This window comes from Geotrypetes seraphini, chromosome 1 (genome assembly GCF_902459505.1).
Source record: "Geotrypetes seraphini chromosome 1, aGeoSer1.1, whole genome shotgun sequence".
Taxonomy (NCBI): domain Eukaryota; kingdom Metazoa; phylum Chordata; class Amphibia; order Gymnophiona; family Dermophiidae; genus Geotrypetes; species Geotrypetes seraphini.
The window spans coordinates 477328845-477354921 of NC_047084.1; the positions used below are offsets into that span (position 1 = coordinate 477328845).

The following is a 26077-nucleotide window of genomic DNA, read 5'->3' on the forward strand; positions in this document are numbered from 1 at the left end:
AGTCACTTCATAGTCCCCCACAACAGGGCATTAGTCAGACGGGGACTTGATTTCTTATGGGTCACTTAGTTTCTCAGACTTGGATTTTTTCAAGCACAGATTGTGAGTTTATTTGCATCTTCCTCATGGCACCGCATTAGCAGTACTTCACTCAGCTGTCCTCGAGCAGCGATATCAGTTTCGACTGATGCCAATTGGCTTAGCCATGGTCCCACGAGAATTTTAGAACATGAGGGTAGTGGTAGTGGTAATTTCTCGCCAAGAAGGTATTCAAGTACATTCTTTCTTGGTCGACTGGTTGATTTGCACTTCATCCAGCCAGGTTAATTTCTCAAACCCAAACAGATGATTTCTTTCTTCATTCTTTGGCTGTGCATCTTCGCATTTACAAAGAACTCTCTTGTTCTGTGCCTATTATTGAAACTTTTGGCCATGCTCCTCGTCACAAAGGTCAGGAATGTTTTTCTTCCCAGGGACTGGGGTGACAGCTTAGTCTCAGGTTCACCGCATTCTTTAAGTCATCAGGTACGAGAGTATGGGATTCTGTACAGGTTCTAAGATCCATGGTGGTAATTTCACTGGGACCTTCGCCTCATTTTCATGTGAGAGCGCTGCAGCAGTCACTTGTGTTCCGGTGGTTTACGGTATCTCAATGCTTCATTAGTAGTATCCAGTAGGCTCTTCCAGCATCGCTGCATAATTTGGTGGCTCAGCGAGATCATCTATTCAAAAGCTTGCACATGCTACTCTATCTCATTGTTTCCAAGAATTCCGTCTGTTGGGTTGGGGAGCTTAGTGCCTTCAGTCTTCAGCGCAGCGACTCTGGTCTCGGGAGGAGACTCAGTAATCGCTCATTCTTCTGGAGTGATGGACACTTAGGCTAGCGCTTCTGGCATTTCAGGCCATGCTTCAGGGTAGGCCGAAGAAGGTCTTTTAGGACAATGTCGCAGCAGTACCATTTCTCGATAGCCAGAGAGGTTCGTGAAGTCCTCGGTTGTCGAGCAAGGCTAAAGTCCTGCTTCAGTAAATGGTTCCTCTTCCTCTATCGGTGGTCACTTTTCAGGATGGGAGAAGTATTTAGACAGGCTTCTTCAGCAAAACTCTTATACATCCTGGAAATTCGGAACTGTCAGCTCAGCTCTTCCAGCTAATTGGGTAGAGATGAGATCTCCTAGACTTAGTCCTCATGGTCTCAAAATGCAAGCTTCCTCCGTTCTTCATCAGATGCAGGGAGTAGGAGTCAGAGGGAGTTGATGCATTCGCTCTTTCGCTCGGGGTCATCTTCTTTAAGTGTTTCCCCCTTAGCCGATAGTTGGCTGTGGGTGACATCTCATGGCTCGTTTTCACAACAGGATCATTCTGGTTGCTCCTGTTGTGTTGTGCTGTCCATGGTATGCAGATCTCAGGAGTAGGGGATTCCCGGTACCTCCGGATTTCATCGCCCAAGGGTTGATCAACATAGACCTTTGTTCCACTTTGGTATTAAGGCCTAGCTCTTGAAAAGTCGTGGCTGATCCAGGATGCTTGTTCAGAATGGGTTAGGTCTACTCTTCTCCAGACAAATCAGACTTCTACATCTGCGACTTACACTTGCGCCTGGAGGGTTTTAGATTCTGGGCTAGTACTCAGTGTATTTTGCTCTTTTAAGAGTTCTCTGTCCTGTATTCTTGCCTTCGCCAAGAAGGGGTGGCTAAGGGCTTGACGTATGCTTCACTTCCGCTTCAAGTGGCAACCATTGATTGTTACAGGGGCCATATGTCTCATTTTTTCGATTGATTCTCGGTCTGCTGTAGTTTGCTTCCTGAATGGACTACAGCATCTTTGTCCATCTGTTAAGAAATCCTGTTCAGACTCTAGTCTTAAGAGAGTTTTTGAAAGTTTACCACAGGCTCCGTTTGAACCTTTCTCTAATGAGGCTCTTAAGTATGTCGGGTTGAAGACAGGGTTTCTTGGGGGCATACCTTTAGCTTGGCAGTTTTTTGAGTTGCAGGCCTGCAGGGATCCCTTTTTGGTGAATTTCATATTCTATGGTGACAGTTTGGACAGTACCACAGTTTCTTCCTTAGGTGGTGTCATCCTTTCTTCTTGCCGCTCTCACTTTTCCTTCCTGTTTCTGAAAGGAGGAATGGGAGGGGGGGGGGCGGCAAGCTTTTCTGCACTGCGTTTCTTAACAGGGCGTAGACTGCTTCAACACTATCTATAGGTTTCTAGAGCCTTTAGTCGTTTACACTAAACCACCTCTTTATATTATTCACGGGACATGACAAAGGTTTGACAGTGTTCAAAGCCTCCAGCGCTTGAGGGGTTATGGAGGACATTCTTTCCGCTTGATGGTGGGAAGTGGTAGGTGGAAGACCTTCATCTCCATTCTGGCAGAGCGATGGCTTCTGTCCAGAGGTTTTTTCCTTGAAGGTGATTTGTCATACGGCTACTTGGTCTTCCAGCCTTCTAGGTTCTCTGAGCCTTACAGATTAGCTGTGGTTTTGCACCTGGGTGCTGCGTTTGGTGTTTCAGTTATTGCGGAGGCTTCCCACCCAGATTGAAGATTGCTTTGCTACATCCCACTAGTCTCTGGATTCATCTGCTGCCGTTGCTAAGGAAGGAAAAATTATGTTCTTATCTGTTAATTTTCTTTCCTGTAAACACAGCAGATGAATCCAGAGCCCCTCCCTTTCTGGATGTTTCTGTCGGTTTATGTTTCCAGATATCGGACGTTTTCTTATGGTGGGTGGTTGTGTTCTGTATTATTCTCTTTGAGATTTGTTCTGGGAAAGAAGGTTTTTTTACATACTATGCCTATTACTGGTTCCGGATGCTTGGGCAAGGAGCTATACTGAAGATACAAGAGGCATACCAGCCAATTGGACCACCTGTTAATCAGTTTCTCTATCTCCACCTGCTGGTAGATGTGTGCTATCCCACTAGTCTCTGGATTCATCTGCTGCGTCTAAAGGAAAGAAAATTAACAGTTAAGAGCATAATTTTTCCATCCTACTGGTTCTGGTGTTAGACATGGGTAAGGCCCATGTCTAACACCAGAAATTTGGGAGGGGACCCCAAAGCCCACTACTAGTCTGTGCCATCATCACCTTCCAACGGGCTTAGGGCTTTCTCTAGCCAGGGGGCAGTTGCTCTAATTACACTCCTTGGCCTAAACTTTGGCATCTTTATATTTTGCACAGTACAGGAGAAAATGAATCTTTTTATTTCTTTGGTGTTGTACTATATGGAAGGTGTGGCTTCTTGGAATTTTAGTTTAATTTATGTTTATCATTTTTGGTTAGTTATTATGTATTTGGCATTTGTGTTCTATGTGTGTGACCAAGGTATTCTGTTAGGATTCATTTTCTATGTAGCATTCAGTTTTCCTGATGCCATATGCTGATGTTCCGGAGGCAGGCATGTACATTTTTATTCTGAACTTTGGGAGGTATGACGGGGTCATTGAACATGGGTCTATACTTTGTCCCTGCAGTGGTTATCTAGTCACTTTGGATACCTTTTTGGCACTTATACCTGTCTTTACATCGTCTAACTCACAAAGTATAAGTTTTCGTGTAGGCAGTCTCGTCAAACATTCGATTATCCCTGCAGGATGGCTAAGTCTAGGTTGGCCCACATCCTGCCCTAACCACTCCTCCAAAAATGCCCATTGCAGCTCTGGGCACACAGCAGGATTCAGAGGCCTAAAATGTCTCTGGATACGTCTAAAAAGCCATTTCGATTATCGGCACTTGGACAGCCTGTCTTTTAGGACGACCAAGTGCCGACTTGGGTGGGTTTTTAGATGTATTTAAGTTTTGATTATGAGCTTCATATTGTTATATGTTAAGGAGGGCCTTGAATCGAATGGACTGAAAATTCTTCAGGAGCAGAAACACACCTTGGAATCCCTATGAGTAGAAATCCCATGTGTAAAGGGGAAAAGGATAGTGATAGAAGTATATTACCATCTACCTGACCAGGATGGATGGACAGATGCTGAAATGTTATCAGAAATTAGGGAGGCTAACCATAATAATGGATGATCTCAACTACCCTAATATTGACTGGATAAATGTAACATCAAGCCATGCTAGGAAGATAAAACTCCTTGATGAAGTCAACGACTGCTTTATGGAGCAGCTGATTCAGGAACCAACAAAAAATGAAGCAATTCTAGACCTAGTTCTTAGTGGAGCGCATGAATTGGTGCAGGAGGTAATGGTGCCAGGGCTGCTTGATGAAAGTGATCATAACATTATCAGATTTGATATAATCCCTGGAATAAGTTCACACAGGTAATCCAATACAATAGCATTCAACTTAAAAAAAGGAGACTATGATAACATGAGAATGGTAAAAAATAAATTTAGAAGAGCAGCTGCAAAGGTAAAAAATTTACATCAGGTGTGGATGTTGTTCAAAAATACCATCCTGAAAGTCCATTCTAGATATATTTTATGTATTAAAAAAGGAGGAAAAAAGATCAAATGGCAGCCAGCGTGGTTAATGAGTGAGGTAAAAGAAGCTATTAGAGCTAAAAGAGAATCCTTCAGAAAGTGGAAGAAGGATCTGACTGAAAATAATTGTAAACAGCACAGGCTAATGTTGAAGGCTAATGTTGAAGGCTAATGTTGAAGGCTAATGTTGAAGGCTAATGTTGAAGTCCTCAACTGACAGCTTGGGGGTTCTCATCAGCTAAGTATTTATATTTTATATTTACATTAGAGGCTCTGGTAGAAACCCATTTACAAAGTATGTATTCTTCCCAATTAATATTTCCAAATTAATAAAGTCTCTTTGCTTATTTGTAAATGGGTTTCTACCAGAGCATTTAATTCAGTAGCATAATTAAATGAAATAACTATTTCTGAAGTTTATAGGGATGGGTGGGGACGGAGGGGATTCCTCGCGGGGACTGGTGGGATTTTGGCGGAGACGGGTGGGATTTCTGTCCCCGCGCAACTCTCTAGTTTCAACAAATCCCCAATTATGACACCTAGACCCTTTTCCTGGGCAGTGACTTCTAATGTGGAACCCTGCATCACATAGCTAAAGTTTGGGTTCCTCTTTACCATAAACATTACTTTGTTCTTCCTCACATTAAACATCATCTGCCATCATCTTCCCAATCCCCATCCACTACTCCTCAGCTCGCAACTTCATGACCCCCAATAATGCAACACAGGGTCCTCCAGAACCACTCAGAACCCAAACCACCTGTTATCCCATTCCCCACAATGTCCCGCAGAATCAACAGACCCTACTTCAAAAAAGACCGAGTGCTGAAAAACTGTTCCCTCTCTCACCCCATCACCAAAGTTCCACCAGCTTATTCCAACCTCAGGGGTTGCTACCTGAATATAAGATCCATGAGGAACAAATCCCTACTAATCTATGACTGGCTGACCGACTACAGCCCTTACTTCATATTACTGACAGAGACTTGGCTACTCTCAGACGACGACATCATCATCCAAGAATGCCTACCCTCCAACTACAAAATCCTATCCCTAGCAAGAGAAAGAGGCAGGGGCGGAGTCTAGCCATAATCTTCAAAGACCATTTAATCTGCACCATGCTAAGCTCTAAATCCTCCACATACCTAGAAATCTTATCCCTAAAGTTAAACTCGGAACCACTAGCCGACGCCCTATTGATCACCCTAGCCTACATCCCCCCTATAAAATGGTCCACAGCAAAAGAGGAATTTTATGAATTCCTATTAACCAACTCACTAACAGGCCCTCTGAACCTCCTTAGTGGAGACTTAAATTTACACTTAGAGCAATCTAACCAACTAGAGATCTCAGAATCTAGCCACACTAGACTTTCCCAAACCACATAAGAACATAAGCAGTGCCTCCGCCGGATCAGACCATAGGTCCATCCTGCCCGGCAGTCCGCTCCCGCGGCGGCCCAAACAGGTCACGACCTGTCTGAATCGCCAGAAGGGGCTCCCTTGCCACCTTGGTTTCTCATTGAAGTCCTATCTTCCCATCGTAGTCCTAACCCTCCGGTCTTGCACATGCACGACCTGTTGGGTTTCTATACTTATTACCTGGTTAGCTTTCTATACCTGTGTTACATCCCAGCACCTCTCTCAGTATCCCACGATCCCTTTATCCCTCAGGAATCCGTCCAATCCCTGTTTGAATCCCTGTACCGTACTCTGCCTGATCACTTCCTCCGGTAGCGCATTCCAAGTGTCCACGACCCTTTGGGTGAAAAAAAACTTCCTTGCATTTGTTTTGAACCTATCTCCCTTCAGTTTCTCCGAATGCCCCCTTGTACTTGTTGTCCCCTTCAGTCTGAAGAATCTGTCCCTATCCACCCTCTCTATGCCCCTCATGATCTTGAAGGTCTCTATCATATCTCCCCTGAGCCTCCTTTTTTTCCAGAGAGAAGAGCCCCAGCCTATCCAACCTCTCGGCGTATGGGCAGTGTTCCAGCCCTTTTACCAGTTTCGTTGCTCTCCTTTGGACTCTCTCAAGTACCGTCATGTCCTTCTTGAGGTGTGGCGACCAATACTGAACGCAGTATTCCAGATGTGGACGCACCATCGCTCGATACAATGGCATGATGACTTCCCGCGTCCTGGTTGTTATGCCCCTCTTTATGATGCCCAGCATCCTGTTGGCTTTTTTCGAGGCTGCTGCGCACTGTGCAGATGGCTTCAGTGATGCATCCACCAGCACACCCAAGTCTCTCTCAAGTCTGCTGTCTCCCAACAATGCCCCCCCACCCCAATTTGTAGTTGAACAACGGGTTCTTTTTCCCTATATGCATGACCTTGCATTTTTCCACGTTAAAGCGCATTTGCCATTTGTTTGCCCAGTCTTCCAGCTTGTCCAGGTCCCTTTGCAGGTCCTCACACTCCTCCCTGGACCTAACTCTACCGCACAGTTTGGTATCGTCTGTAAATTTTATAACCTCGCACTTTGCCTCCTTTTCCAGGTCATTGATAAATATGTTGAAGAGTAACGGCCCCAGCACCGATCCCTGTGGCACACCGCTCGTGACTCCCCGCCAGTCAGAATATTGGCCCTTCACTCCGACCCTCTGTAGTCTTCCCAACAACCAGTGCTTGATCCATCTGTGCACATCCCCTCCCACCCCGTGGTTCCACAGCTTCCTAAGCAGCCTTTCATGTGGCACCTTGTCGAAAGCCTTTTGAAAATCGAGGTAAATGATGTCTCCTCCAGTAATAACCCACAAGAAAGGCTACCAATTAGACCTAGTAACTTTATCCTCAAAACACTCGACAAATCCCTACATAAGATGGAGATCAGAAACTTGGTCTGACTCTCTATGGTCAGACCACAAAATATGCAACTTCGAATTACGGTAGATTGGCAATTGAAGACAACCTCAACCACAACGAAATAAAAGATCAGATCCACTCCACTTCACACCAGTTGAGGCAAGATTAATCCAACTAAATTCTGGTCACACTATGACATCACTCATAACCAAGATGAGGAAAACAATCAATTTATGTGCTCCTGGATCAAAACCAGCACCCGCATACTAAACGAAATAGCCCACTGAAAAAACAGAAGGAAGAGACCTAGATACCTAACAGGCTGGTTCGACCCAGAGCTCCTAGAGATAAAGAGAGAATTAAGAAAGCTAGAAAGAAAATGGTCAAAACTAGGAACCCCAGAGACTAGAAATGCCTGGCATCAAAAGCTGAAAAGCTATAAAATCTCAGCCAAAGAAAAGAACCTTCTATGCCAACATAATTGGTAACACCTCTATAAACAGCAGCAAACTTTTCAGACTGGTCCATAACTTATATGACATTCAATCTCACACAAACCCGACAGAAGAATCCACAGTGACAGCCGACAACCTGGCGGACTTCTTTAACACCGACAACCTGGCGGACTTCTTCAACACCGACAACCTGGCGGACTTCTTCAACACCAAAGTAAATAACTTAAGACACTCTATAATAGATTCTCCAGACTCCACTGGGACTACTCCATTCCACAAGACCTAGTCGCCACCAAAGCAGACATGAACTGGTCCAACTTTAGTGAGACCGATTGGCAAACATTTAACAAATTCTACAACAAATAAGTCAAATCATACTGCAGATTGGACACTTGCCCACCAGATGTAATGAAAGCAGCCCCAATCATCTTCAAAGCCAAACTACTCAACTGGGTCAACCTACAACTAACCACAGGAATATTTCCAAAAAACTTAGGTCAGATTGTAATAACACCCATTAAAAAGAACAACAAAGAACCACCCAACAACCTAACCAATTTCAGACCTATCGCAAACATCCCTCTCGCGGTCAAAATAATGGAAGGGATAGTAAATGCTGAACTAAACTCATATTTAGACAAATTCAACTTACTGCACAACAACCAGTCAGGCTTCAGACCTGGTCACAGCACCGAAACAATCATGGCCTCACTACTTAACCACCTTTACGCCCTCCTCACCCAAGGTACCAGCGCCGTGATCCTACAACTGGACCTAAGTAGTGCCTTTGACCTAGTAGATCACACCATTCTTTTGAACTGCCTAGAAACAACAGGCATCACAGGCTATGCTCACAATTGGTTCCAGGGATTCCTCAGGAACAGATCCTACCAGGTATTCAAAGATGACAAACTTTCCCATAGCTGGAATAACAACTGCGGATTACCTCAGGGGTCCCCCCTATCCCCAACCCTCTTTAATATCTACCTCAGCTCATTAGAAAACCTGCTACAAAGCCTAGGGCTCACCTTCTACATCTACGCAGATGACATTACTGTAGTGATTCCGCTAACCGCCCTAACGTCACAATTCTCTAACTCCTTAACCAACATCCTAAATCAAATAGAGCGCTGGATGATGGCCTTCAAACTGAAATTCAACACAGAAAAAACCAAATTCTTCCTGGCATCACCCAACGAAAAGATAAAAAAAAAATTCAATTCACCTACAGAGCCGAGAATACAAAATTGACCAAACCATAAAGATTCTGGGGGTAACACTTGACAAACACCTAACCCTGGAAAACCACACAAACCTACTGTTTAAAAAATGTATTTCGGTCCTCTGGAAACTTCGCACTATTAAAAATTTTTTTTATGAAAACTCCTTCCATTTACTAGTACAATCATCCATCTTAAGCACCCTAGATTACTGTAACATCATATACCTAGGAGCTTATAAAAAGAACCTCAACAAGCTGAGATTAATTCAGAACAATATTAGCCCCTTTTGCCAAGCTTGGCAGGCAGCAGTAGCGTCCCTGAGTCACAGATGCCGGCACCTCAGTGGCTCATGGATGTTGCCAGCGACTGCTGTGCTTGGTGGAGGGGAATTCTGGCCATCTCTAGAGGAGGTCCTCTGCTGACGGTGCTTGGGGATCCTCACCAGTCACAGCAAGGGTCAGCAAGTACTTCAGCACTGTAGAAATAAAACCAGAAATGCATTTCCTTTTCTTTTGAATACAATACAAAGACATCTGCTATATACATTTCCCAAAGCTAACATATTTTAGTCAATAAATTCCGTTTTTTACCTTTGTTGTCTGGAGACTTATTTTTCCATCAAGTTGGTCCCAGTTTCTTTTTTCCGCTTTCCCATCTTCTGTTGCTGTCCATTGGTTCCTCCTACCATGGTCCAGCATTTATCCCTTTCTCATCTTTCGTGCCTGCCCACCAGACCCATGCACAAAATTTCTCCTATCACCCCTCTCCAGCACCATGCCACATCTCTCCCTCCATTCCCTTCACCACTATGTCCAACATTCCTCCCTCTTGCATCCATTTCAATCTGTCCCACTGATCCCTTTCCACCACAATATTTCTCCCTCTCATCTGTACCTCACTCCCTCCCTATGACCCAAAATTTTCCTTTCTTCCATTCTTAGGGACACCTGCCACAATACATTCACTCTCTCACAGTAACTTACAGATAATGCAAGTTATGTATTAATGAGCCACATTTACACCTGATATTAACATGGCACAAGTGAGTACTGGACACCCCTAAATGTAGACACATAAATGCCAACTTTATGCTAGTATTCTATAAAATAATTTGGGTACCCAGATGTCATTATAGAATTATTTCTCAGTGCCCTGTGATGCCCATCTATAGAATTGGCTCATAAACATATTTGCATACAATGGAGGTAGAGAAAACATATCTCATGTGTATTCATGGTAGATATCCTTTACACAAGATTGGTTGGTGGTCCATGAGGACTGGGTTGAGAGCATCAGATCAACAGAATCTGAACATGATCTTTACTAAGTAATGATAGGCAGAAGGAGCTTATCTTTTCCTCACTCAACTATTCTGATTGGCCCAGGCGCCTTAGGCCCCACCAGTAGGCGGAGCTTTGGGACGGATGGGCCAATCCGGCCTCATTCCGTCGTTGGCTGCCTGCCGGACAGGCGGGTTTGGCTCCCGTCTGTCCGGCCAACTACACAAAGGTACGGGGAAGGAGAGTGGGGGTGTCGTGGGGGTCGGCCAGGGGTTTGCGGGTCGGCTGGGGGGGGCGGTCGGAGGTTCTTGGGGGGGCGGTCGTTGGGGGGAGGGGGATTTGCGTCGAGGGCAGGAGGGCCTGGGATCCCTCCTGCCCGTAATGTAGTGCGGGGTGGGGGTAAGGGGGTCGCCGTGGACTCCCTCCTGGCCCGAACAACTAGCGGGGGGGGGGGGGGGGGTCGCCAGGGCCAGGAGGACTTGGGCTCCCTCCTGGCCCAATATTGTCGGGGAGTTGGAGAGTCTGCGGGGCAAGAGGGCTTGGGCTCCCTTTTGCCCCGATCGTGTCGGGGAGTGGGGGGGGGGCAAGAGGGCTTGAGCTCCCTCTTGCCCCGATCGTGTTGGGGGTGCCGCGGTTGGCTGGGGCAAAAGGGCTTGAGCTCCCTCTTGCCCCGATCGTGTCGGGGGTGCCGCGGTTGGCTGGGGCAAGAGGGCTTGAGCTCCCTCTTGCCCCGATCGTGTTGGGGAGTCGGGACCGCCAAGAGGAAGCAGCAGGACACCGGTAGGAGCTTCTACATGATGGGGGGATCAGGAGGCTGTGGGGGTGCGAGCGGTCCTTCAGGGTGGGGGTGCGGGTGGGAGTGCGTGCAAGCGGTCCTTCAGGGTGGGGGTGAATCGGACGTCGGGGGGGCATCAGGCTTTCAGGGTGGGGACACGACTTCAAGGGGGAGAGGAGAGTCGGGGCGGGCGAAAGGAGAGTCGGGGTGGCCAGAGGAGAGTCGGGGCGGGCGAAAGGAGAGTCGGGCAGCATGCGCGGTATACGGGTGTGCGCGGTATATAAAAATTTCTGTACATAAATTTGTGTTTTTCGCGCGCTATACCCGTGTGCGCGTTTTACACGGGTGCGCGTTATCTACGTGAAAATATGGTAATAGTACTAAAGATTGAGTTGTTGGTTTTTTTTTAACTCCCTTGAAAAGGGAGTTTAAACCCCCCCCCCAAAGTTTAAACTGGTTTTGTGGATGAAGTATAGGTGACACGGGCATTGGAGTTCTGTAAAGTAGCAGCAATTTATTTTGCTTTCTTGTTCTTGGTTTTATCTAGTGTTTTTTAGTTTTGTATAATTAATGTACGTTTTAATTAGGGCTGCAGGAAGATTAAAAATTTTAATTGCAATTAATCATGTTGCATGGTAGCAATTAATTGTGATTAATATGTAATAATTTCAAAAGATAATACAACTATCACACAATTTCTGAAATTAAGCATAAACCCAGCACTAACTTCTAAAACAAGGATGCTAGTTATGAAAATAAAGTGCCCTAAATATTACAATGGGACCTAAAACATCAATATATCTATAGAGAAAACTGAACTTGCTAAATTATTACAGAATGCTACATTAAAAATTCATGCTAACAGAATACCTCATTTCTAGTGCAGTAGGGTTGGTATGCTGAACCATAAGGTTACAAAGCAGAAACAACAGCAAAGTTAACCTGGAGTGCTCAATTCCTTTATTATGTATAGTGACTTGACAAGATCGTGTTTCGGCCAAAAAAGTCTGCTTCAGGAGTCTGAATCTTAGTTGAGGAAATTGCTGGAAATGTTGGCTGATATTACTAGCTATAGAGATATTATTTTACTCCGGTGCAGTAAAGCATTTGAGGATAAGACAGAAATTGTTCAAATTGTTCTTTAAGTGCATTGTTTTATGGCGGCCCCATAAGTCACGCGTATCTTATCGCAATTTGTGTATGAGTTGTACGCTCTCAAATGAAGTGACTTTCATTTGAGAGCATACAGTAATTCATATACGAATTTCGATAAGATGTGCACGACTTATGGTGCCATAAAAAAATGCACTTAAAGGACAATGTGAACCCTGGCATTGACATCGGGGCAGAGTATATCTATACCGCATTGGGAGCGTTTGGTTTCAGGCTTCTTGCAGTGGCAGGACTCTATATTAACACATCAATTAAAAAAAATGGAAAATCCAGCATTTTACTACTGCAGTAAAAATGGCCTTAGTGCAAAAGAAAAAAAACCTTGAAGACAATAATTATGTGCTTCCATTTATAGTATATCTGCAGGAGCTACTTTTTTTTTTATTCCCTAAAATTGGAGCATGTGAATTTATTTTTTATCTTGACAATTCTATGCTATTACTATTTTGATGATTCCCTGCCTAGGCTTTAGGAGCAATTTAGAAGTACTGTTGCTTTAAGCTACTTCTTTATATTAAAAAAAAAAAAATACTGATTAAAGCAATTTACTGTACTTAATCTATATTTTGCAGATTTGAATTTAACATCTTTTTTTGTATTTGTTTGTATGAACAGATGCTGTTTCAAAATTATCGCATTCTTGTCTGGCTAGTAATTTTTTTTAAGAAAGTACAGATACCTTTCTCAAGTTATTAAACATCTTTGATACAGGAAATTCACTTGTGTGAATCTTGTCAAAGAAATATTTACTTTCATTAAATACAATTTCTTATGTGAATATAGGATCAGCAGCCCTTATATTTACTGCTTTTTTTTTTTCTTCAGATCTGAGCTGTTCTTTTTGATTGTTGCAAGAGGAATCAGCAGATGTCAACACCAACAGACCCTGGTGCAATGCCGCACCCTGGGCCTTCCCCAGGGCCAGGCCCTTCTCCTGGACCTATTCTAGGACCTAGCCCTGGACCAGGACCTTCACCAGGTTCAGTACACAGCATGATGGGGCCAAGTCCTGGCCCACCTAGTGTCACACATCCAATGGCAACTTTGGCTCATTCAGATTATCCACAGGAAGGCATGCATCAAATGCATAAGGTAATCCGTTTTGTAACAAAATAGTATTATAGCTTATCATAAAATGTAATAAATGTCCAACAGTATTAGGCTTCATTATGTTTGCTGTAAGTTGTTAGAGAATCTTGAATAAAGCGTCTTTTACCCTGACAATATCCAAAGTAGGAATGTTTAAGAACTTTGAAGAGTTAAAAAAATGAGATCACTGATCTTAAGCAAGCATGAAATACTGCATTTTCAGTACCTAAAATAAAATTAGAAATTTTGCACTGTATATATAGTTTTGAGCAGGGGTTTGTAATTTTTAGAATTCTTAGATGATGTCGACTAAAATTGTTGAGAGATAGGAAAAAGTTCTTGTAGAGTATTCATTGTCCATACCAGACCATACCAGTCCTGGCAAAAGAGTTATGTCCATCGATTAACAGATGGAGACAGAGAAACAGTAGTTCTTGTGATTTGCCCCATTGTGCAGCTTGGAATCTATCATAATAAAACCCTTAGTGTGCATGCACACTTTAATCTCCATGTCTCCTCCGTGTGTCGTGCTTCCGTGCTGCGCATGCGCAGTACAATAATTCGCCTGCCGCCGATCACCCGTGCCTGCCTCAGCTGATTTCCTGCCTTCTGCCCCGATGTCTGACGCTGGCTGACTTCCTGCCTTCTGCCTACACTGCTGGGACGCCTCTTCTTCTCACCCCCGGACCATCCGCGGCAGCAGCCGTGGTCTCATCAAGCAGCCGCAGGGCCTTTGCTAGGCCGGCCCACTTGGATAATGCGAGGCGGGCCGGCCTAGCAAAAGCCCCGAGGCTGCCCGGGCTAGCGGATGCTGGACAGGGGGAGCAGGGAAGGGAGAAGGGTACTACTGGACAGGTGGGAGGTAAAAGGAAGGGAGAAAGGCTACTGCTGGACAAGGGGAGCAGGGAAGGGGTGCTGCTGGACAGGGGGGATGTAAAAGGAAGGGAGAAAGGCTTATGCTGGACAGGGAGAGCAGGGAAGGGATGCTACTGGACAGGGGGGAGGTAAAAGGAAGGGAAAAGGGCTACTGCTGGACAGGGGGAGCAGGAAGCAAAGAAAGAAAGAAAGGCCTCAGCGCCCCATTGTGCTAAAAGTTTACACATATATTCTAGCACCCGTTAATGTAATGGGCTTAAACACTAGTGTTCAATATTTTCTTTGTGGATGGCTGATGAACTGTGCTGCTCCTCTGTGGTATTTTTCAGTCAGCTTCTGACCCAGTTCACGCTGGGTGTCAGTTGAGTAGGGGGCTTCTTTTTGTAAGACTTTACTTAGTAACATAGTACATAACTGCAGATAAAGACCTGAACGGTCCATCCAGTCTGCCCATAAGTTATACCCATTAAAAAATACATGATTATATTAACTTGTCTCTTCTTTGATATTTCTGGGCCATAGACTGTAAAGTCTGGTATTGTCCTAGATTCCAAATGCTGAAGTTGGCATCCAAGCTCACTTCAGCCTATCCAACCATCCCGTTGTTTGCAGGATAACTACCGTAAAATCTGGCCAATAACATCCTCATGTTCCAAGTTAATGAAGTTTCCATTGATGCCCTCCCTAGCCCATCCTACACCGAATCACCATTTATCCCAGGACAAGCAGGCATGATATTCTCACATGTGGGTGACGTCATCTACGGAGCCCCAGCGCGGACAGCTTTTCAAGCAAACTTGATTGAAGTTTCAAGTTTGCTATGCTGCACCACACATGTGCATGCCTTCTTGCACACTAGAGGGCGCATCCCCACCTCGTGGTCCTCAGTTCAGTTTTTTCCGCGGAGCCAGAAGCCCTGTGGAAATTGTGCTCTCTCTTTTTTGCCTTCTGACACCGCGTCTGAGTCGTTTTTCTCGGTCGCTGTGCTTGCTTTATTTTTTTATTCGTTCGTGTGTTTGTTAATCGTCGAAAAAAAAAAAAGATTTTTCGTTCGGCTCCGGGGGCTCCCGGTAGCCGCGGCCGCGGGACCTTGTTCCGTTCCCGGCCGTTTTTCGATTTCATGTCCCGTCCTTTGACGGGCTTTAAAAAGTGCACCCGGTGCGATCGGCTACTTTCTCTCACCGATCCCCACCGGTGGTGCTTACTTTGCCTGGGTCCCGAGCACCTCACCGATTCCTGTCCCAGGTGCTCGACTTTTCAGCCAAGAGCTCTTCGCCGCCGTCGTGCCAGAATGGCGGAGCTCTTTGCTGTCAACCCCGCGGAGCAGGCCTCGACGTCGGCCTCGGCCTTGACCTCGGCCTCGACGAGACATCCTGCTTCCTCGAAGCCGATGTCCTCGACTTCGAAGTCGACGGTGGGTAAGTCCTCTCTTCCTTCCTCAGCTCCAACTTCGAAGAAGCCATCCTCAGGATCCTCGACGGGGGCGGGTGGGTCGTCCTCTGCCCCGCCCCGAGCGTCGAAGTCGGATGCCCCGCGGGAATACTCGAGACCGAGGTCGCCCTCGAGGGAGCACCCGCCGGCCCCGGATCCACCAGCCATGATGGCGGTGCCGGTTTTTCAGGACTTGCTTCGTGCCCTCATTGCCTCGGAGCTGTCCGGCGCCTTAGCGCATCTGCAGCCGGCTTCGGCAGCCTCGGTCACGGTGCCCTCGACTTCGGCCCCCGGGGTGGCTCCGGCCTCGACCCCCGGGGTGGCTCCGGCCTCGACCCCCGACCTTGCCCTCGAACTCGGTCGACCAGCCGGAACGGAGTGTGCGGCCTCGGGACAAGTTGCGGAGAGTTCGGAGGATCTCTTCCACTTCTTCCTCGTCGAGGTCCTCCCGGGGCTCCTCGCCCTCGGGTCGGCCTCGGGCGAAGCGCCGGCTGAGGAAGCCCAAGCGTTCTCGCGGGTCTCCTCGGAGGCGCGGTCGCTTCTCGCCGACCGGGGCTGAGACGCTACGTGTCTCGGAGCTCCGCCTCGATAATCCGAGGTTGTTCCGTTCCTCCGAGGGAAGGTTGTCGAGAGACTCCTCGCCGAAGGGGCAGGCCTCGGTGCCTCGCACCCCGGGGACTTCACACATGGGTTCCTCGGGGCATAGGCGGTCCCCGACCCCGTCGAGATCGCTCGGGGCAGCCTCTTAGGGCTCGGGGTCTGGTAGGGAACCTCGTTATTTCCGTGAGGCTTCCCCTTCCTTTTTGGAGACGCGGGCCTCTCGATCTCCCTCCCCACCGTCCAAACCCTCCTCCTTTTCCAGATTTGTACTTGATATGGGGAGGGCCTTGGACCTGGATCTGGTGTCTGGTTCACAATACACCAAGGAGTTTTTGGAGGAGCAGGATTTACCTTCTCCCCCGAGGGAGACCCCTCGTCTGCCTCTTAATAAAGTCCTCCATTAGACCTTCCTGAGGAACTTGGACTCTCCTCTTACAGTCACAGCGGTTCCATCTAAAATGGAGTCGAAGTACCGTACCATCCCATGTAAGGGCTTCGAGAAAGCGCAACTGTCTCACCAGTTGTTGCTGGTGGAGTCGGCGTTGAAGTCCCAGCCTTCTAGGGTCTCCGCTGCGGTCCCTCCCGGGCGGGAAGGGCGGACTCTGGACAAGTTTGGTCGCCGCCTCTATTCCAATTCCATGATGGCGGCCAGGGTCCTTAATTATGCTTTCACTTTTTCATCTTATCTGAGGCAGATGGTGAAGGCATTACCCCGTTATCATGGGGTCATGCCGGATTCCCATAAGGGGGATTTTGGTAAATTTATGGCCAACTTGTCACAGCTGCGCCTATACCTTTTTCATGCGGTTTACGACGCATTTGAGTTGGCCTCCAGAGTCTCCGCCTTTGCAGTAGCGATGCGCCGTCTCGCATGGCTCCGAACGGTTGATATGGACCTGAACTTGCAGGAGCGCCTAGACAATCTGCCATGTGTCGGATCGGAATTGTTCGATGAGTCCTTGGAGGTGGCGACCAAACGCCTGTCCGAACACGAGCGCTCCATCGCCTCCTTGGTCCGTCCTAAACCACGGGTAACGCCGCAGAAGCCATTTAGACCTCCACCGCGGCGATACCCTCAAAAGTCTACACCAGCATTCTCGAGGCCTCCGCCCAGGTGCCCACCGCAGCAGGGCAGAGGGGCCCAGCCGAAACCTCAGACGCAAGGGGCGTCTAAGCCGGCGCCGTCTTTTTGACGTGATGAGCGGATGGGGGCGGGCCCCCTCCGCACTCTCTCTGGACCCCCTGCCCATCGGGGGCCGGCTGCGGGCCTTCCATTCGGCCTGGACTACGATCACGTCAGATGCTTGGGTGCTCCGTCTCGTCTCCGAGGGTTACTCGCTAAACTTCTCGGCCACGCCGCCGGAACAACCGCCGGGGGCATCTCTTTGCAACCGAACCCAGCTTCCTCTTCTACTCTCGGAAGCCAGGGCCTTGTTGAGCCTTCGGGCGGTGGAGCCGGTCCCCCCAAACCAACGGGGGCGGGGGTTCTACTCCGTTACTTTTTGGTCCCAAAGAAGACCGGGGACTTACGCCCCATTTTGGACCTCCGGAAGCTCAACAAGTTCCTGGTCCGGGAGAAGTTCCGTATGTTGTCGCTTCCGGTTCTCTACCCTCTGTTGGAGGAGGGGGACTGGATGTGCTCCCTAGACTTGAAGGAAGCGTATACTCATGTTCCGGTGCATCCCGCCTTCCGCAAGTTCTTACGGTTCCAGGTGGGGGAGTTGCACCTTCAGTATCGTGTCCTCCCCTTTGGGCTGGCGTCGTCTCCTCGAGTCTTCACGAAGTGTATGGTGGTAGTCGCGGCTGCCCTGAGATCTCAGGGGCTGCAGGTCTTCCCCTACCTGGACGATTGGCTGATCAAGGCATCGTCCCGGGAGGGGGTTATCCCAGCGACCCGACAGACTATCATCTTCCTTCAATGTCTCGGGTTCAAAGTGAATTTTCCCAAATCGCAGCTGTGCCCTGCTCAATCCCTTCAGTTTATCGGGGCCGTGCTGGACACGGTTCGCCTTCGTGCGTTCCTTCCCTCTTCGAGGCTGGAGGCTCTGTTTCGACTGTGCCGTCAGATTTCGCTGCAGCGCTCCGTCTCAGAGCACCGGCTGATGATTCTATTCGGCCACATGGCATCGACGGTTCATGTCACACCGTTCGCCCGATTGCACCTGAGACTCCCTCAGTGGACCTTGGCCTCCCAGTGGCGTCAGGATCGAGACCCGCTCTCCCTTCCTGTTACAGTGACTCCTTCCTTGAGACGCTCGCTCCGTTGGTGGACCAACTCTTCCAATCTTTCCGGGGGTTTGCTCTTTCTCGTCCTTCCACATCGCCAGGTCCTGACCACGGACTCTTTGGAGTACGCGTGGGGGGCTCACCTTGACGGTCTGCGGACTCAAGGTCTATGGTCTGCGGAGGACCGTCTTTGTCACATCAATGTGTTGGAGCTTCGCGCCATTTTTCTGGAAGCTCGAACGTTCTGCCATCTGCTGCGCAATCAGGTAGTCCTGGTACAGACGGACAACCAAGTGGCAATGTATTATGTAAACAAGCAAGGGGGGACGGGCTCTTGGTCCCTGTGCCGGGAAGCCTTGCGCCTTTGGGAATGGGTGGTCTCCCAGAACATCTTCCTGCGGGCGGTTTACATTCAGGGAGAGAAGAATTGTCTGGCCGACAAACTCAGTCGTCTTCTCCAGCCGAACGAGTAGTCGCTCGACTCCCGAGTTCTGCGAGAGGTCTTCGACCGCTGGGGGACTCCTCAGGTGGATCTGTTTGCCTCCCCGGAGACTCACAAACTGCCCCTCTATTGTTCTCGGATTTACTCCCAGGACCGTCTCGAGGCCGATGCCTTCCTTCTCGACTGGGGAGGGAGGTTCCTTTATACGTTTCCTCCTTTCCCTCTGATCTTGAGGACGTTGGTTCATCTCAAGTCATCCAGAGCCACTATGATTCTCATTGCGCCCCGTTGGCCTCATCAGCACTGGTTCTCCCTGCTCCTTCAACTCAGTGCCAGGGAGCCTCTGCTTCTGCCTGTTTTTCCCTCTCTGCTGTCTCAGAGTCGGGGTTCGCTGTTGCATCCCAATCTTCAGTCATTACATCTGACGGCTTGGTTCCTTTCTCCCTGACTTCGGTTTCTGTTTCTCAGTCGGTCAGGGAGGTGTTGGAAGTCTCGCGCAAGGTCTCGACTCGGCTTTGTTATTCCCAGAAGTGGACCAGATTTTCATCCTGGTGTTCCTCGCACCATCTGGATCCGAGTTCGGTTCCGGTGTCCTCGGTTCTGGAATATTTGTTGCATTTGTCCAAGTCTGGGCTAAAGACGACTTCCATTCGGGTGCATCTCAGTGCTATTGCTGCTTTCCATTGGCATCTAGAGGGGCGTTCTCTCTCTCTTCATCCTCTGGTGGTTCGTTTCATGAGGGGTTTAGTGAATGTTAATCCTCCTCTGAAACCTCCTCCTGTGGTTTGGGATCTTAATGTGGTCTTGGCTCAGCTGATGAAACCTCCTTTTGAGCCTATTGACAAGTCTCTTCTTAAGTTTCTCACTTGGAAGGTGATCTTTTTACTTGCGCTCACGTCTGCTCGTCGGATTAGTGAGCTGCAGGCTTTGGTTGCGGACCCGCCCTTTACTGTGTTCCATCATGACAAGGTGGTTCTTCGCACCCATCCTAAATTTTTACCTAAGGTTGTGTCTGATTTCCACCTCAATCAGTCAATTGTTCTTCCGGTGTTTTTTCCGAAGGCCCACGCTCATCCTGGGGAGGCGGCGCTTCACACGCTTGACTGTAAGAGGGCATTGGCTTTTTATCTTCAATGCACCAAGTCTCATCGGAAGGTTCCTCAATTATTTTTGTCCTTTGATCCTAATCGATTGGGACGTCCTGTTTCCAAGCGCACCTTGTCCAACTGGTTGGCTGCTTGTATTTCTTTTTGCTACGCTCAGGCTGGTCTCGAGCTGCATGGTCGGGTTACGGGACATAAGGTCCGAGCGATGGCAGCTTCTGTTGCTTTCCTCCGGTCTACTCCGATGGAGGACATCTGCAAGGCTGCCACTTGGTCTTCGGTTCATACTTTCACCTCCCACTACTGTCTGGATACGTTATCCAGGAGTGACGGCCGGTTTGGCCAGTCAGTTTTGCGAAATCTGTTTTCCTAAATTGCCATCCTCCCACCTGCCCTTTTTTGGTTGGCTTGGAGGTCACCCACATGTGAGAATATCATGCCTGCTTGTCCTGGGATAAAGCACAGTTACTTACCGTAACAGGTGTTATCCAGGGACAGCAGGCATATATTCTCACAACCCGCCCTCCTCCCCGGGGAGGCTTCTTTGCTGGATATGGAAATGAGGACCACGAGGTGGGGATGTGCCCTCTAGTGGGCAAGAAGGCATGCACATGCGTGGTGCAGCATAGCAAACTTGAAACTTCAATCAAGTTTGCTTGAAAAGCTTCCGCGCTGGGGCTCCGTAGATGACGTCACCCACATGTGAGAATATATGCCTGCTGTCCCTGGATAACACCTGTTACGGTAAGTAACTGTGCTATATGGGACACAGACCATGCAAATCTGTCCAGTACCGACCTTAGTTCTTTAATTTACATTCTTTGTTTTTTAAATTAGAGATCCTCTGTTTATCCCATGCTTTTTTGAATTCTATCACCGTTTTCCTTTCCACCACTTCCCTTGGGAGGGCATTCCAGGCTTCTACCACCCTCTCCATGAAGAATAATTTCCTAACATTGCTTCAAAGTCTTCCTCCCTGTAACCTCAAATTATGCCCTCTAGTTTTATCATTTTTTCTTCTCTGGAAAAGATTTGGTTCTATATTAATGCCTTTCAAGTATTTAAACGTCTGTATCGTATCTACCCTGTCTCTCCTCTCCTCCAGTGTATTAGGTCTTCCAGTCTCTTCTCATACTTCTTTTAGTTCAAACCTCTTACCATTTTCGTCGCCTTTCTCTGGACCGCTTCAAGTCTTTTTATATTCTTCACCAGATACGGCCTCCAAAACTGAACACAATACTCCAAGTTTGGCCTCACCAATGACCTATACAGGGGCATCAATACCTCCCTTCTTCTGCTGGTTACTCCTCTTTCTATACAGTCTAGCATTCTTCTGGCTACAGCCACTGTCTTTTCACATTGTTTAGATGCCTTTAGATCCTCAGACACAATCACCCCAAGCTGCTTTACTTTCTAAAAACCTAGACTGAGCTGGATGACATTTGGTGGGGGTCCCTCCCTCTCATTCCTTCACTATTCAGTGGTTAATGAGGAATTCTGATGAGTCTATAGGTTAATAATATTTATATCTTTTTTGTGTGAGTCAAATTATTTTCAGTGAGTCTCTTCCTCTCAGATGGTAAATATTACTGTCAGTCCCTCTTACTGTCCAAAAGTTCATCTAGCCCATCAGCCCATGTTTACGTTGGCCAATCCAGACCACTAGTACCTGGCAAAAATCCAAAGCGTAGCAACATTCCATGCTGTCGATCCAGGGCAAGCAGTAGCTTCCCCCATCTGTCTCAATAACAGACTATGGACTTTTCCTCCAGGAAATTGTCCAAACTTTTCTTAAAACAAGCTATGTTAACCGCTCTTACCACAACTTCTGGCAATGCATTCCAAAGCTTAAATATTCTCTTAAGTGAAAAAATATTTCCTCCTATTGGTTTTAAAAGTATTTCCCTGTACTCTTATGGTTTTCTGGAGTGCTCATTCCTTTTTTTGGTAGCCATCGTTCTGGTACTGCCTCAGAAAGCCATGTCCAAATTGACTCCTTTCTTTTTAGCCTTTCAACTCTCCTTCCTGCACTCCTTGATCTGTGTTCCTTACCGAGACTAAGCATTTTGGCTTATTGATTCTCAATTTAAAAAAAATGAAAAGCTCGCTATGGGCAGATACTCCTATCTGGCTTTGTACATTTGTGTGGTGGATCACTGCATAATTAGTGAAGTTACCTTTAGCTCAGATAACATGCCTTTATTTTCCAGGTGTTTTTGCCTGTCTTGGGATGGTCAGCTATGGTGTCAGTTCAAGTGCTTGCCAATTACACATTAATCTGACTTGATTTGGCTCCGATGATGCATAGTCCTGCTGGAGGTTCCTTTCAGCACCTTCCTTCTAGAAACATAGAAACATAGAAATTGACGGCAGAAAAGGGCCACAGCCCATCGAGTCTGCCCATACCAATGACCCACTCCCTGACTTCTACTCCCCTATAGATCCCACGTGAATATCCCATTTCCTCTTGAAATCCAACACGCTGCTGGCCTCAATCACCTGCTGAGGCAGCTCGTTCCAATGATCGACCACCCTTTCGGTGAAGAAATACTTCCTAGCATCACCTTGAAACTTCCCTCCCCTGATTTTCAGCGAGTGCCCTCTGGTTACTGAGGGCCCTGTAAGACTGAAGATATCATCTTTCACCTCTATATGCCCTGTGATATACTTAAAGGTCTCAATCATGTCCCCCCTCTCTCTTCGCTCCTCCAGTGAGTACATCCGCAATTTTTTTAACCTTTCCTCATACGTGAGATCCCTGAGCCCCAAGACCATCCTGGTAGCCATACGCTGAACCGACTCAACTCTCAACACATCTTTCCGGTAGTGTGGTCTCCAGAATTGAACACAATACTCGAGATGGGGTCTCACCATGGATCTGTACAGTGGCATTATGACTTCAGGTTTTCTGCTGACAAAACCCCTCCGGATGCAGCCCATCATTTGTCTTGCCCTGGACGAAGCCTTCTCCACCTGATTGGCAGCCTTCATATCATCGCTAATGATCACTCCTAAATCACGTTCCACCGTGGTCCTGGACAAGGTTTCACCATTTAGTGAGTAAGTTCTGTGTGGATTTTTTTTGCCTAGGTGCATTACTTTACATTTTTTAGCATTGAAGCCTAGCTGCCAAGTTGATGACCACTGTTCCAATTTCTGTAGGTCTTGCATCATAAAGTCAGGAACACTGCCTTTGCCTACTATGTTGCATAGTTTGGCGTCGTTGGCAAGCAGTGATACTTTTCCTCTAAGCCCTTGGGTCAAATCTCCTATGAATAAATTGAATAGAATCGGCCCTAAGACGGAGCCCTGAGGTACTCCACTCGTTACTGCTGATGTTTTGGAGGGGGTACCGTTTACCATTACCCTTTGAAGCCTACCATCTAACCAATCCTTTACCCATGCAGTGAATGTATCCCCTAATCCCATCGATTTTAGTTTGTTCAACAGCCTGCGGTGTGGGATGCTATCAAAAGCTTTGCTGAAGTCCAAATATATCACATCCAGGGATTCCCCGGCATCCAGACGACTGGTCACCCAGTCAAAGAAGTCAATCAGATTAGATTGGCAGGACCTTCCCCTGGTAAATCCATGTTGGTGTGGATCTCGTAAATTTTCTTCGTCTAGAATCTCGTCGAGTTTCTGCTTGATCAGTGTTTCCATGAGTTTGCACACTATGTGATCTAGTCTAGATCTGGCAGCATTGTTCTGATTCCTTCTTTATAGTGCCTTGCTGTATATCTCTTTACAGCTCTTTAGTTATGTAGCTGTTTGTGGCTTCTCCATGCAGTACCGGATTCTACTCCCTCATATCCTGATTGGTGAGTTATTTCTGCACCACCCGTCTGTCTTGTTGTTTTGCAGGGTTTCATTTATATCTTGTTTCTCCATCATGTCTTGAGGAGTCTATAAGATTTCTCCTCAGTTGTTCACTTTCCTTTCCTTGTAGACTTTGGTGTCATATGCTGCACTCCTTGATGCTTACTCTTTTATTGAGCCTTCTTTCATCTTCGTGTGGATCTTGGTAGTGTAGATCAGTGTTTCTCAACCTTTTCAAGCCAAGTACCCCCTAAACCTAACAAATACCAATCAAGTACCCCCGCCCAAACTCCGCCCCAAACCTGCCCAAACTCCTCCCCTGACTCCAGCCCCATAATAATAATTGTAATGCAATTTCTTCCATCCATTTATCATATATACACACAATATAATCTTATTAATACATAATGGTAACCACAAAATTAAAAAAACTTGTTTTTTTCTGTTAAATAGAGCATTATGGACCTCTGTTCGATTACAAAAGTTAGATAGCTCTAAGTCTAATAAATGTTGGCATTGTCATCTCGAAGCAGGGACTTTAGATCATTTATTGATTTATTGTCCATTTATTTTGGCTTTTTGGAAATCAATATGGGGCCAAATAAATTGTTTGTTAGAAAATCCAGTGGCATTATCCTATGATACTGTGCTTTTTGGCATGTCAATGAGAGCTAAAAGTCAAATACCATCTAAAAACAATAGGCTTTTATTAATAATGACAGGAGTTGCCATACAACAAATTACGAGTAATTGGAAGAATTGGATGAGGCTTAATTATAGTTTTTGGTGGAGTTCATTGTGTCATGTGTACAAAATGGAAAGAATATTAGCCATTCAGAAAGGGAATTTTAAGAAATTTCAGGAGATTTGGGAAACATTAACAAAATATTGTATTACTTAATTAATTGTTTTTCCCTATAACATGCACATCCGGGAGGAGGGAGGTTGGGGGTCTAATAGATTAATGAATTTATATATATTAGGGTTCATGATAAAAAGTTTTATGTGATGGGCATTGTGAATGTGTAGGGGGGATTAATTCTGAAATGGGTATTAATAGTATATTAAGTATGTCATTGATGTATAAAATGTGGTATTTAATGTTACACTTATTTTAAGTTTTGAAAATAATAATTGGAAAAAATTAAATTAAATTAAAAAAACACAAAGACCAGTTTCAAAAATCAGACATAAAATATACCACACTAATAATTAAAAGCTTTTAGGCCAGATATATAGAAAGTTAGGTACTGACCTGGTGACTATTTGTGGACTGCAGGATAAAGTTTTCCTAATAGAATTCCACAGAGAAAATGCTGGGAGAGGAGCCCAGAGGCTGCTCTTTGACTAGACCAGCCAAAATGAGACAGACTCACAGGAAAAGCTTCTGTTTTGTCCAGCAGAACCTTCTCCAGTATCATACTGATATAGTGTGAGAGGACTTCCTCCCCAGGGGTCCATTTTCTGCCTCCCTCCATACACTTCAGAGCTCCATGCCATGACAGTCTCCCTCCCCCAACTTGGGAGCCTGGGATCCCATCCCTAGCAGGCTCTCGTCTGCCAGAACTCCCTCTGTTCATTAGCTTTATCCCTTTCCTCTGCCCCCATCCCTATCTAGTTTTCCCCCTGCTTTGCCCCAAGGTTTACCCCCTCCATCTACCAGTTTCTTTCCTCGTCTGCCTTCCTGCCTCATCCCTTTTTCTGTCCCCCAGGATCGCCACCCCGAGTCCCCCAATCTACCAATCTCTTTACCTTCTTCTCTGCCCCAAGTGTTCCCGCTCCGCAAAACCCCTCCCGGCAGTCTCTCACTCCCTTTCCAAGGGACCCTCTTATCTCAGGCCAAGGACTTGTGTTAGGAATTTTATGCAAAGCCGGCACCCATCCCAACTCTATTCTAGGAAGCAGATGGGATGGTGGGGGGGGGGGGGGAAGAGAGTTCCACCTCAAAAAAGAAGAACGCTCAAGGCGGTGGCTGCTCAACAGTGAATTTGTTCTGCAGGTTCCTCATACACTCAGCAGTGGAGGCTGACATGGTGGCGACCTCTCCCACGCTGGGGCTTCATTGGGCTCTGCGCCCCTTCCCGCTGCTCTCACTCATTACCCTTCCCTGCAGACACAGCAACTGCACTGCCTCCTACTCCTTAGCAAGAGCGCCGCCACAGACACAGCCCCATCCAGCCACCCTTCTCCATCCTCCATGCCCAGTTCTGACATCAACTCTGACTCCAACTCTGATTGACTGGCCCGGACCTTGGGGGGAGGGGGGAGGCTTGTGTGCCGGCGGTGTGAAATCGCTGCACGCGCCTGGCATTTCCCTTCCCGGCGGGGGATAATTAAAT

At 47.0% G+C, this 26077-nt stretch overlaps 1 protein-coding gene across 6 annotated transcripts in view; it reads left to right on the forward strand.

Moving 5' to 3' along the window:
• Positions 1-26077, forward strand: part of SMARCA2 (SWI/SNF related, matrix associated, actin dependent regulator of chromatin, subfamily a, member 2) — a 604189-nt gene that overhangs the window by 33956 nt on the left and 544156 nt on the right. For all 6 annotated transcript variants that reach the window (XM_033925235.1, XM_033925226.1, XM_033925254.1 and 3 more), the window contains exon 2: positions 12978-13244. In XM_033925235.1, coding sequence (XP_033781126.1) covers positions 13020-13244 — 225 coding nt within the window. In that variant the 5' untranslated portion in view covers positions 12978-13019. The remainder of the gene's footprint in view (positions 1-12977; positions 13245-26077) is intronic.